Here is a 12,659-nt window from a genome sequence, read left to right on the forward strand (position 1 = left end):
TTTTCCAAGGAAGGATGCTCTTGCTCTCAAGGAAGTGCAGCAAAGATTTACCAGGCTGATTCCAGGGATGGCAGGACTGATATATGAGGAGAGACTGACTAGGTCAGGATTGTTTTCCCTGGAATTCAGACAAATGAGGGGGGAATCTCATCTGTTTCCAAGCTGTACATCTCTACTACTCTATGACTAGATAGGGTAGGTGCAAGGAGGATACACCCAATGTACACAATCTGAGGATTCGGGGTAGACCTATTCGGATGGAGATGAGGAGACACTTCTTCACCCAGAGTGATGAGCCTGTGAAATTCATTACCACTGTATGCAATTGATGCCAAAACATTGAATGTATTCAAGACGCAGCTAGATACAGCACTTGGACAGAATGGCATCAATGGTTGTGTGGAAAAAGCAGGATTAGGCTATTGAGTTGGACAATCAGCCATGATCATGATGAATAGTGGAGCAGGCTCAAAGGGCTGAATGGCCTCCTCCTGCTCCTATCTATGATTAGTTCAGGACACTGGCGAAGATTGTGGGGAATGCAGGGCAGCTGGAGAGGAGGTGTAGTTTGAGGAGCGGTTCACAAATGAACAGAAGGGAGAAAGCTTTATTCTGCCCACTTATATCCAGTTGTTACGTGTGTGTGTGTGTGTGTTGGGGGTGGGGCAGCGCCGAGGTGGGAGGAGAGGGCTTTCTATAGTTCTGTGCATTGTGTCAATTGTACACATGGTAGGTTCAAAAGTACCGATGCTCACAGAGAGCTAATGATATCTGGGACACAATAAGTAAGAAGTCTTCTGATATTCATGATTCCAATTCAATCACTGACCCCATATGGATCAACTGCTACTGAAAATCATTGTTGGCCTTACCTCCCATTCCAGTAATGGCCCTAAGCCACATAGCTACACAAAAAAAAAAGATGCAACAACATCCAGAGCTGTTATAACTGCTTGGTGGCCCTAGGAACAGCAAACATCCATTGCCCAAATTCTTGAGTGTTGCATATATGGGGTGCCTCTGTACTATAGCTACAGGTCTAAGCATTTGCCTATGTGAGAATGACCCAAACCCTTACGATTTGGAATGTGAGGTGCTAGGCTGAGGAAAAGGTTCGATATTCTGGCCTATTGTGTGAGAACAGGTGTACTTTTGATTATATTCTGCACAATCAAATGACCATTCTCACCTTCTCCAAATTTGTGAGGTAGAGCATTTGACCAAGCTTCTTCTGTAATTGTGATGTGGCTACAGCTTTGTCATTTAGAAGCTTTATTCGATTTTGTTCCACCTGCAAAACATGCAACCGTCATTTCTGTCTAATTTTCAGAGTTGGAAATGTTCACCACATGTTAATATTATGAAGGTGTAAAGGTAGCAAAAACAAAGCACAGAGAGTCCATAACAAGGCAACAATGTAACACTTGGTCAAAACTGTTAGCAGTATCTGGGTTGCCATGAAACAAAAACAAATTCAAATCTGGCCAGTTTAAATTATGATTAGATTCCCTACAGTATGGAAACAGGCCTTTCCACCCAACAAGTCTACACTGACCCTTCGAAGAGTAACCCACCCAGATCAATTCCCCTACCCTATAAGTTACCCCTGACTAATGCGCTTAATACTACAGGCAATTTAGCATGGCCAACTCATCTGACCTGCGCGTCTTTGGATTGTGGGAGCAAACCGGAGCACCCAGAAGAAACCAATGCAGACACGGGGAGAATATGCAAACTTCACACAGACTGTCGCCAGAGGTGGGAATTGAACTTGGATCCCTGGTGCTGTGAGGCAGCAGTGCTAACCACAGAGCCGTGCTGCCCTAAGATATCAAATTCCAATCAAAGTTGAATTTAGTATTTTGATAATATTAAAACCAATTAAACAATCCGATGTTTTGGGGCATAAAACCAGACATTTTGAATAGTTAGAGGGAGAACTGCCAAGGCACCAACAAGTATAGACTGCCAACAAGTTTCAGACTGCTCTCTGAAAGGTACCAGCCTATAAGAAGTTTGCACAGCAGAACATTGAAAAGACAACAGAGGAAAATCTGCAGAGAAAGATACAAAGAGAAGATTCGACAGCTGATTAGTTTTGAAAGTTGAATTTGTTTTTGTAAATCTTAAAATCGGGATTTTTTTATTGGACTAGTATTATAAAGTGGGAGGTAAAAGATAGGTTTCAGAGAAAGGAGTTGTAAATAGTTGTTGGTTTTAATAATTCTCTGTTGGACTTAAAGAATAAAGTTGTTAATTTTTACTTTAAATAGTGACCTCTGGGACAGATCTTTGCCTTTTGAATTTTAACAGGTTACAGCATTGGGTGAATCTTTTCTATGTGGCTAGTTTAAATTAGCAGAGGGATTTACCCTGTGTCATAACATTAAGCATCGTTATACCTTGTGATTTTACTGCTGGAAAAAGCAAAAATGTAAATTACTGCACATGTATTGCACATACACATTTGCTTTCATTTTCTGAGAGGATTATGCAATGGTTCAGAATATTGTGTTCCTGCATTTGACTATATTAGGTGCACCAAGTAAAAGGAAACTGTCTTTAAATTCCTCAATAGATTCACCAGTACCCTCTCTGCCACCATCCCCAGCCCTACAAACCACTACGAACTCTCCAATTTGGTCTTGTATGTATCTGACTTCCTTCATATATCAGTAGTTAGGCCCTCAGCTCTAGAATCCATTCCTCCCCATAAACATCTGCAGATCTCGAAAATAAATAAACCACTGGAAGATGATGGTACTTAGTTCAAAGTAGAAATCGAACTAAAGAAAAAATAATGAAGCATTCTAACGGAGGTATTGAGGAAAATTACAAAGTTACACAAAAAGTAAAGATTTTTTGGTTCCTTTCAATTATTGAGTTGAAAAATGTGGTGCTTGAAAAACACAGCAGGCCAGGCAGCATCCGAGAAGCAGGAGAAACGATGTTTCGGGCATAAGCCCTTCTTCAGGAAATTATTGACAGATGTAATTCCTCTAATGAGAGAAAAAACCAACAATTTTTGAAAAGATTCCACTTGTTCCTGGGACGAGGGCAAGACAACAATCTGATGGTGCTTAAATAAAGTTCTAGAGAAAGCACCTCCCAAACCACTTCCATCTAAAAGGACAAGGGCAGAAGATATATGGGAACACCATAACCTGCAAGTTCCCCTCGAAGCTACTCACCATGTTTACTTAGAAATTTTTTTTCAGTGTTGCTGGGTTAAAATCCTGCAACTCTCTTCTTAATGGCTTTATGAGTCTACCTATACCAAGACAGCAGCTCACCAGAACCTTCTCAAGTCTAGCTAGAGATGGATAATAAATACTGGCTCAGCCAATATTCCCGAATGAATAAAAAGGAAAATCCCACAGCAGTAGAAATGACTTCACCCCACTTCTGCCAACCAATGAATCACAGCTGTTTTGTTTGTTCATGGGACGTGACCATTACTGGCTGGGCCAGCATTTATTGCTCATCCTTAAAAACCCTGGAATGGCATAGCTTATTAAGTCATTTCAGAGGGCAGTTAAAAATCAACTACAACCAGGTAAGGATGGCAGATTTTCTTCCCTAAAGGACATTAGTAAACCAGATGGATACTTACGACAATTTACAATGGCTATATGATTATTATTAATTCGTGTCTTCAGAATGTCTGGATTATTAGCCCATTATTACCACTATGCCATCACTTTCCCACACATGCTTGTGAAGCACTTCTGGACCTGTTAAATGCACTGTACATATGATACAGAATTTACAGGATAGATTTTGCCACTGAGACCAATTAGTCCATGCCAATGTTCATGATCCCCTCTACCCTCTTCCCAGTCCACCTCCTTGAATCAACACATTCTTTCAGGTTTATATATTTATCTAGATTATTGTGTACTTCTACAAATTCAAGATTTTTTAATTCTCTTTTCACATTCAATCTCTAGCATATTCGGAATCTGCAGATCGAAACACAGCCGTTCAACTTCATACCTCATGTGACTCAATGATATGAAGAACAGGAAGATTTGGCTTGGGCTCATCTGGAAGACGCACTTGAAAGCGCTCAGTTGCCATGGCTAATTCATCAATGGCAGAAACCCGATTGCGTAGTGCCATCCAATATTCATGGAGCAACTAGAGACACAGTAAAAAAAAAAGTGCTAAGGAAGATGCTTAAGGATGGATTGTCGGTTTTCAGTTTTACACATGTGCTCTTTTTACAGAATGAAGCCATTCAGAACATTTGTTTCTTTGTCTTCTCCACATACTCAAAAACAAAACATTTACATTAGTTTTTCTTTTATGGTATGTGCTTCTAGTATAATTTCTGATACGGCAATCTATATCCTAACAACATAGTAACTAGAGGGCATGGCTGTCACCAAAAGAATAGGTTAAGATACTTTTTCAAATGACTGTCTCAACAAATAGTGGAAACAATTTTTTTCCCCTATTTACATTATCAAAGCCTTTCATTATTTTGAATACCTCCATAAAATCTTCTAAATTTATATTTGTTATGAATGTGAGAATTTAAAAGATGCTTACATTTTGAGACTTTATTTAACTCAAGGTTATTTAAGGGAACAAAAATCATGTGATCTGCTTCAAATTCTGCCTGGCATCAAGCCTCAGGGGTTATATTACTATGGGGACAAGCGCTTGAGACTCTGGTAGCAAGGTGTGGTATGTTCACATCTGAAAACAAATACAACAATAGCTTCGACAGAGAGAAAACAGTATATATAGATAGACTTTGGTCTCCAATCGTTTGGACAGAAAAGAGACACCTTGAAACAGAAGTTTCACAGACAGATAAAGGGCACAGCTTATGTGGTCAATAGAAAGAAGGCTGCAAGTTCCTGTAAGCTACAAGGTAGAACACAAGAGGGAGGATGGTCTCTGGTCAAGGAAATGTACCCTGTGCACTCTCAAGACATGTTAGATTTGCCCTGGTGAAGCCAGGAGGAGAAACAGCCAAATGGAACTTACAGCTGGAATTTTCCTATAGGACTGTAATCATGCAGTGTGCTGTAGTACATACATGTGCAATGTGGGCTCATCAGTCACATTACACTTTTAGTAAAGGTATCCTTTCTTTACAATATTAGTTGCATACTAGGTAATATTTGGTCCATGGTGCTTTTAGTTTCCTTGTTAAAAGCTTTAAAACTTTAAATTCTATTATGTAATTCTTTTCAGCTAGTTATTCGGTGTTTAAATCACTTGTTTAAAAGTTAATGTCTGCAGGGATAGTAACAACTTGTTCCATATAATTAAATTCGCTCATCCCAGTATTACCTTAGTGAATCTCCTCTGCCCATGGCTTTGGCATCTGCCCTTGAGAAGGCTCACAAAGCTAAACATTATATCCAAATGATTTCAAAATCACTTATTGAACACTTTCTTCATTGTTTATTGGTAACAGCTTACTGCTTATTCATTGGTTACTTACCTCTCTATTCATGTAGTTGTGTGAATGTGTGATACTAGAATAATTAAACATGCATGATTGATAATGTGAGGAGCAGGAAAATCAACATTTCTGGCAAAAGCCCTTCATCAGGAATGAGGCTGGGAGCCTCAGGGGGTGGAGAGATAAATGGGAGGGTGTCTCTCCATCCCCGAGGTGCTGCGCTTTTCCAACACCACACTCTCAACTCAAATCTCCAGCATGTGCAGTCCTCATTTTTGTCATGATTGATAATGTGATCTTGTAATTGCAACACTAAAGTGTGACAGTTGGTTGCTGAACACAAGTGTTTCATAAAATTTTAAAAGTCTTGTGTTCGGCATTTGTTTGTCACACCTTAGCCCTTAGTCAGTCGGTAGCACACTTGCCTTGGAAACAGAAGATTATGGATTCAAGTCAAAATCAGTATCATGACGAAACAAATTATCTGACCACTAACATACTTCAGTTTGTAGGATCATGTTGTGTGCAGATTGACTGCTGTGTTTCCCACATTACAACTAATGACCGCACTTAGAAAGCACTTTACTTCACTGGCTATAAAAGGCCTGTGAAAGAGTTAAACTAATGCAAGTTCTTCCTTTCTAAGTATATGAGAGAAAATGTTAACTATAATATTAACACTAATTCTACTTCACACCTATAAATAGAATAATTGTTTTACAAAACTATAAATAACTATGTATTGTAACAATAATAATTACACAGAAATATGTAGAATTGACTTGAAGGCACTAGAAAGGCTTTCTTTCAAAAAGATCCCATCAAATTAAAGACTAATGAGATTATTTAGATCTAAAATAACTTGTAAATTATATAGACATCAGGGGACAGTATTTGTAGCTGTCCTTATTTACAATGGATAAAGTAAACCCTAGGAGTTAAATATCACACACACAATTAGCTGAATATCCTTCAGCATTCCTGTTTTCTTTCATCCTTGCTAGGAGTGTGTGTAATTCTGCAGTCCTATCAACAAGATGTAATTTCTGTGCTATTTTCTGTTTTTTGTTTCCAGGTTCATCACATCTGGAGGTGTTTTTCCACTGAGTGAACAATCTGGGATTTACTACATGAATAGTCTGTACTGAAGTTCGAAGAATCATAAAGCTAAACAAACTGAAACATTATACCATGGGAGGAGGCCATAAGGTACCATTCTCGCTTGTAATCAGAAAGTCCTTTCATGTTCCTCTCTTCCAGAGACAGATACTCTGCTCTCAATTTAAATATAAATTTTTTTACCTCAAAAGGAAGTTCTGATGAAGGATTCCATGGTCTTGGAAGTAAGTCTAAGAACCATCCTCTTCCCTTCTCCCTGGGTTTTTTTACATTACCAGCTACTCTTCTCTCAGTATCCTATTCCGTGTTACTCTCAACTGTGCAGAACACTGTTATGTCCACTTCTGTCTGGTCATGGCTACCTCACCACCTCCTTTTACCTTAGAAACAGAGAGGATAGGAGCAGAAGTCGACCATTTGACCTCTCGAGCCTGCTCTGCCATTCAATATGATCAGGGCTGATCACTGAGCCCAAATACCCTAATCCCACTCTCACCCCAAATCCCTTGATCCCTTTAAATACAGGAGCTATATCTACCTCCTTCTTGAAAACACAATGTTTTAGTCTCTGCTACTTTCTGTGGCAGTCAATTTGACAGTCTCACCACTCTCTGGATGAAGACATTTCTCTTCATCTCAGTCCTAAATGGTTTACCCCTTATTCTTAAACTATGACTCCTGGTTCTGGGCACCCCCACCATGGGAAACATCATTCCTGCATCTAACCTGTCTAGCCCTAGTAGAACTTTACATGAGATCCCCACCTCATTCTTCTAAACCTCTTATCCCTTGTTCTTTGGGATTCCATTTCTCAGGCTCTGGCTCTTTCTGCCTCTGATTTCTGAGAAGCTTCTCTCCTCTTGAAATGCCGAGACCACCGCTCTGAATCATCTCTCCCTGATCTCAGAGACTCTTCAGGCCATCCCGACTGCACTCCTCATTGTTACAATTCTGGGGTCGTGTGAAGTCACGGAAGAAGGGGGAAGAGTGTCAGGGGATGTGCTGTAATGGGACATTTATGCAATAATCGTCATGTATATAATCCACAAGCATCATCCTCAATACACCAGTTATTCTGACGTAGTTTGCTTTTGAGGAATGGGATTTTTAGCTAAAAGGACAGCAATGAGGTATTCAATCCCAGAGTTGGACAGTTTTTTTTTCCTTTAGTTGTGGCTGGATAAAGAGATCCCTATTTCACAAATACCATTTTTCTTTGGTATTTTCAACTATGTTTTCAGTTGCAAATGAGCTTGGTGCATTGAAGATTGTGCATAGTTTGTCATTTATAGTGTTCATAATTTCAAGATGCAGAATGTGTCTAAATGTTGTCAGGCCATTTGTTAGGGTGTACTCATACATGTTTCATGTGACCATACCCATTTTTATTGACAAGATCCAGAGAAAATTTAATTTTAATCAGTGAACTCAAGCAATTAACATTTTTTTTAAATGGGCTGATTAAATCTATGTACCTTGTATTCTTTTTTCCACAACTCAAACAGTTCCATAAAGATGTTCCCTTCTTCTATTAGTAAGGTATCAATTCGGTGCGCCTTCCCAAAAGCTAAGATGGCTTTTAAAGCACGTTCAGTTTCACTTGCAGCCCACAGCCCACGACTTGTGGTTGGCAAACGTTCGTCAACCAGGCCCTCGTCGTCTTCAATCATCTCTTCGAAGATTGCTTTCTGCCCCTTAACACTGAACAAAGGCAGAGTTTTAATTCTCCTCAATATAAAGTACACATTCTCTCTCTGTAGAATTCCCATTTATCCCATGGAAGTCCACCCAGTTCCCAGAGATTCAAGCACAGAATCGCGGACCCAAGCCTTCGGAATTTTACGACTGCAAAGGGACATTGCTATAATTCAACAAATTAAAACCATAGAGCTTACCACTGCAGGATATTGATAACTTCCCCACTGCTTGTGCAGACAATGCTCCCCAAATTATTGCGTTATGCCTTCAGAGTTAACTGGCATTGTGGAAACAAACCCAGCTTCCCATGTCAGCTCTCCCTATCAAACTGATTGATCAACTGTGGCCTTGAACTGCTGGGCCTGTTCCATTCCAAGTCAACAGTGGTGCTGGAAAAGCACAGCAGATCAGGCAGCATCCGAGGAGCAGAAGAGTCAAATTTCAGGCAAGAGCCCTTCATCAGGATGCTGCCTGACCTGCTGTGCTTTTCCAGCACCACATTCTTGACTCTGATCTCCAGCATCTACAGTCCTCACTTTCTCCCAGTTCCATTCCAATTCATTAGGATAAAGGGCTCTTGCCTGAAACGTCGACTCTCCTGCTCCTTAGATGCTGCCTGACCTGCTGTGCTTTTCCAGTACCACACTCGCGATTTTTACCTCCAGCACCTACAGCCCTCACTTTCTCCCTGTTCCATTCCAATATGGTTTTATTAAGCCTGTCTCGGGGTTGCCAAAGTTTCCAATACCAGACACATCATTTGGAGACATATCAATCCTCAATAACTTCCTTATGGGGATAATTATCAGATATAATTTAACAAATGACAAGTGTGAATTTGAGCCCTGGCTGGGGGTATAATAGGTACTGGAAGCTCTTTATAAGCAGCACATTTCACCATAAAACATGTGAGGTATTGCTGTCATCAACCTAATCAAAGCACAGACACATGCCAAGCAACAATATATTAAGAGAAAACATAGTACATCACCCCAAAGTGTAATCAAACCAAACTGGACATTATGTTGCGTGTTAATTCAGACAAACAGCAAAAAACTGGGTCAAAGATGGAAATATAAAGCATCATGTAAAAGAGAAGAAAGCATAGAAGTGGAAAGGTTTAGATAGGAAATGTTAAGAGCATGGGGCTCAAATAGCTGTAAGCAAGTCTACCAAAGGATGAAATGAAGGAATGGGGAATGGAAAATTGAGCAGATTAGGAGGAACACGGTGATCTCAAATAGTTGTAGAATTAGACACAAGTTAGCAGAGATAGGGAAGCTGAAATGAATTTGAATGCAAGGCTGAGATTTTTAAAATCTAGGCATTGTTAAACAGGATCAATGTATGTCAGTGAAAACTAAGACAATGGCTGAGTAATGTTAGAACTCCGATAGCTAAATGGTGGTGGACCCAATACTTCAGCATCCTCTCAAATTTTCTTTCTTTAGCTTTTCTTATGTGGGATCACTCTTCTATACATTTGGAAACTATTATTTACAGAGACAGATCTTACACATTCTGTAACTCCAATGCACTATCCCTCTTTCAATTTGATCCTTTTTAAAAAAATCTTTTTAAAAGTATTTGCATGTGTTATTATACACCTCCGTAGTCATCAAATCTTGGGTGATACTTGAATCTGTACCTTATGACCCAGAGATAGAGATGCTATCATCATGCCACAAGACTACCTCGGCAACATTGTCATGTGCCTGATGTTATTGCGTTTTGATCACTGGTCCCCTGCTTGCCACATGTCTCACTGCCTCAACTTACCACCTCGCTCACCATTTTGCTCATTCCCCCAGGCTGCCTAACTTGTTGCTCAAGGAGTGGGGCAACGAGTGAGTCAAAAAGAACTGAAGACTTTGGCGCAGGTTGGCAAAAGAGTCAACAGCGAGTGGCAGCTGAGGGGCTGTGAGCTGGGTAGGAAGTGAGACAATGAGTTGGGGAGTGGGATAGCAAATGGCAAGCATCCAAAATATTGCTCCTTGATGCAGTAATGACTTGTGCTATCACAGGCAGTGAGATCACGACACTGTGATTGCAGGTGCAGTGAGTGCACCCCCTACAAAAACATCCAGACACTGGACTAGGGATAAGTGACAACACAGGTGGAATTAAATGGTCTTGGTGATGGGAGCTTGACAGAGATTGTTTCCCCTTTTGGGAGACGGAAGGACCAAAGGGTATGATATCAGAGTAAGAGGTCACTAAGCCAGAGACAAGGAGGAAAGTTTTTCCTTCAGAATATAGTCATTCTGTGGAATTTTTTTACTGCAGAGTTGTTAAGTATATTCAAGACATATTTTTAGTCAGTAAAGGAATCAAGGATTATGGGAAAAGTCAGAAAAGTTGAGTTGAGGATTACGAGATCAGATATAATCTTACTGAATAGTGGAGCAGATTACACAGGCCGAATGGCCTAATTTTTCTCTCACAGATCATAGCTTTATGGAATGAGTATGCAATTGAAAGCTGAGCTCAAGAATGTGAACGTCTTACTTTAATCTTTTTTTCTGAAACAGGAGCAGGATTTGTCATACTGCATCGGAAAAGATATCCTGAAAAAAGTTGCACAAAAAACAAATCACTCCTTCCATATTAAGGACTTACCTATGCGAGAACAACTTGGATTCATACTCTGTGAATAGTTCATCTGCTTTGCAGAACTGGCAACTGCAAAGGGAAAATTAATAAGATTAGTACATAATGGGGAAAAATAGACATTCATTCTGAATGCTTGACTACTATACAGTATCAACAAACAAAACAGAAAATATATTTTCTCTCTCTGAAACATGCAAAAACAGAATGAGACAATTGATCAGCCAGTCAAGTATTTGTATGGGGTTGGATTATTTGGATTGCCTGTTCAATTACCTGATATTATAGCCCACTAATATAGCTCAGAACTGGCTAATTGATGTGCCTTTCTGATACTGAATTATTCAATTATTCCATTAATTTATTTGTTAAGTGACCTATTCATGTCCCTTCGACAACAGCCCATTTCTATACTAGATCAAATTCTTTGGTAAGAAGTCAGATGAGATAGTGTGGCTCTGGAAAAGCACAGGTCAGGCAGCATCCGAACAGCAGGAGAGTCAATGTTTTGGGCAGAAGTCCTTTATTCCTGATTATGTCCAAAACGTCAACTTTCTAGCTCCTCAGATGTTGCCTGATCTGCTGTGCTTTTCCAATGCCATACTTTTCAAATCTAACTCTCCAGCATCTGCAATCCTTACTTTCTCCTCGTCAGATGAAATAGTCCATATAATTGGGAAATTATGCTAAAAAGTAGAAACAACAATATTTTACATTTATAAAGCACCTTTAATGCAGAAAACATCCCGAAGGAAGAGAAAAAAATAAAAGCAACAAAACATTGAAGGAATGAATGCTGTTGTTGCTGTTCTGGCCATACACTTACCATTTCTAACATCATAATACAAATTGTCTTAATGTGTGTTCAATCAAGTGGTCTCCCAAATCTATGCAAGCTACCTTAATTATATGGATTAATACAAACTGTTGACAATTACATTTTTTCCCCAAATAGCTGATTTTCACTAAAATTTGAATGTTGCAAACCAACACTGGTAATTCTGAAACAAAAAAACCCAGAAAATACTAGAAATATTTAACACGACTGGCAGCATCCAAACTGTGAGAAAGTTTGACTGATGTTCAGTGACCTAAAACTTTAAAACGGCTTTTCACTCAACAGCTGCTGCTGAGTATTTCCAGCATTTTCTGGAGAAACTCAGTAGGGCTGGCTGTAGAGAGGAAAAGAGAGTTAACATTGAGTCACTGGTTCTGAAGAGTGATATTTCTGAACTCTGTTTCTCTCTGTAGAGATGCTATGAGAGCTGATGAGATTCTCCAGCATTCTCTGTATTTATTTCAGATTTTCAACATCCGCAATATTTTGCTTTAACTCCAGATTTTCTGCTTCTGATTTCCAGGATTCTCAGCATTTCGCTTTCATACTGCCAATTTCATACCTCATTTAACAAACATTCTGACAGTCATGGATTATGTTAGTTATGGTTCAGTGGGTAATGTGACATTATCCTTTGGCAGAAATTCAATTCACACAATATTGTGATACTGGAAACTTCAAAACTTTAGTAAGTGTTCAGAGATTGAAAGAATCAGCCATAACTTTTTCTGGAATAAGCTGTTTCCTGAGATGAAAGCAGGCTCTTATAAAAGAAACTAAAAGCAACATGCTAATTAACCATCCATGGGGAAGAAAAACACGAAGTACCGGAAATAAGCTGTTTCCTGGGAGAAAATGCTTGATAACCTGCTGCCTTGTGACAAATGGGCAATTAAGATTGCAAGCGAAAGGAATGTTCTGAGGTAAAGGGGTTAATTGCAGGAAAGTTGTGTTTTGAATGGACTGTTAAAG

The 12,659-nt window shown here is 39.5% G+C and overlaps 1 protein-coding gene across 3 annotated transcripts in view; it reads right to left on the bottom strand.

Moving 5' to 3' along the window:
* The window catches only part of shprh (SNF2 histone linker PHD RING helicase), a 107,084-nt gene that overhangs the window by 19,215 nt on the left and 75,210 nt on the right, over positions 1-12,659 (bottom strand). For all 3 annotated transcript variants that reach the window (XM_072558660.1, XM_072558669.1, XM_072558679.1), the window contains 4 exons: positions 10,859-10,921; positions 8,017-8,242; positions 3,997-4,140; positions 1,190-1,291 (listed from right to left, as the gene is read on the bottom strand). In XM_072558660.1, the coding sequence (XP_072414761.1) occupies positions 1,190-1,291; positions 3,997-4,140; positions 8,017-8,242; positions 10,859-10,921 (535 nt within the window). The remainder of the gene's footprint in view (positions 1-1,189; positions 1,292-3,996; positions 4,141-8,016; positions 8,243-10,858; positions 10,922-12,659) is intronic.

Source organism: Chiloscyllium punctatum, chromosome 3 (assembly GCF_047496795.1).
Source record: "Chiloscyllium punctatum isolate Juve2018m chromosome 3, sChiPun1.3, whole genome shotgun sequence".
Classification (NCBI taxonomy): domain Eukaryota; kingdom Metazoa; phylum Chordata; class Chondrichthyes; order Orectolobiformes; family Hemiscylliidae; genus Chiloscyllium; species Chiloscyllium punctatum.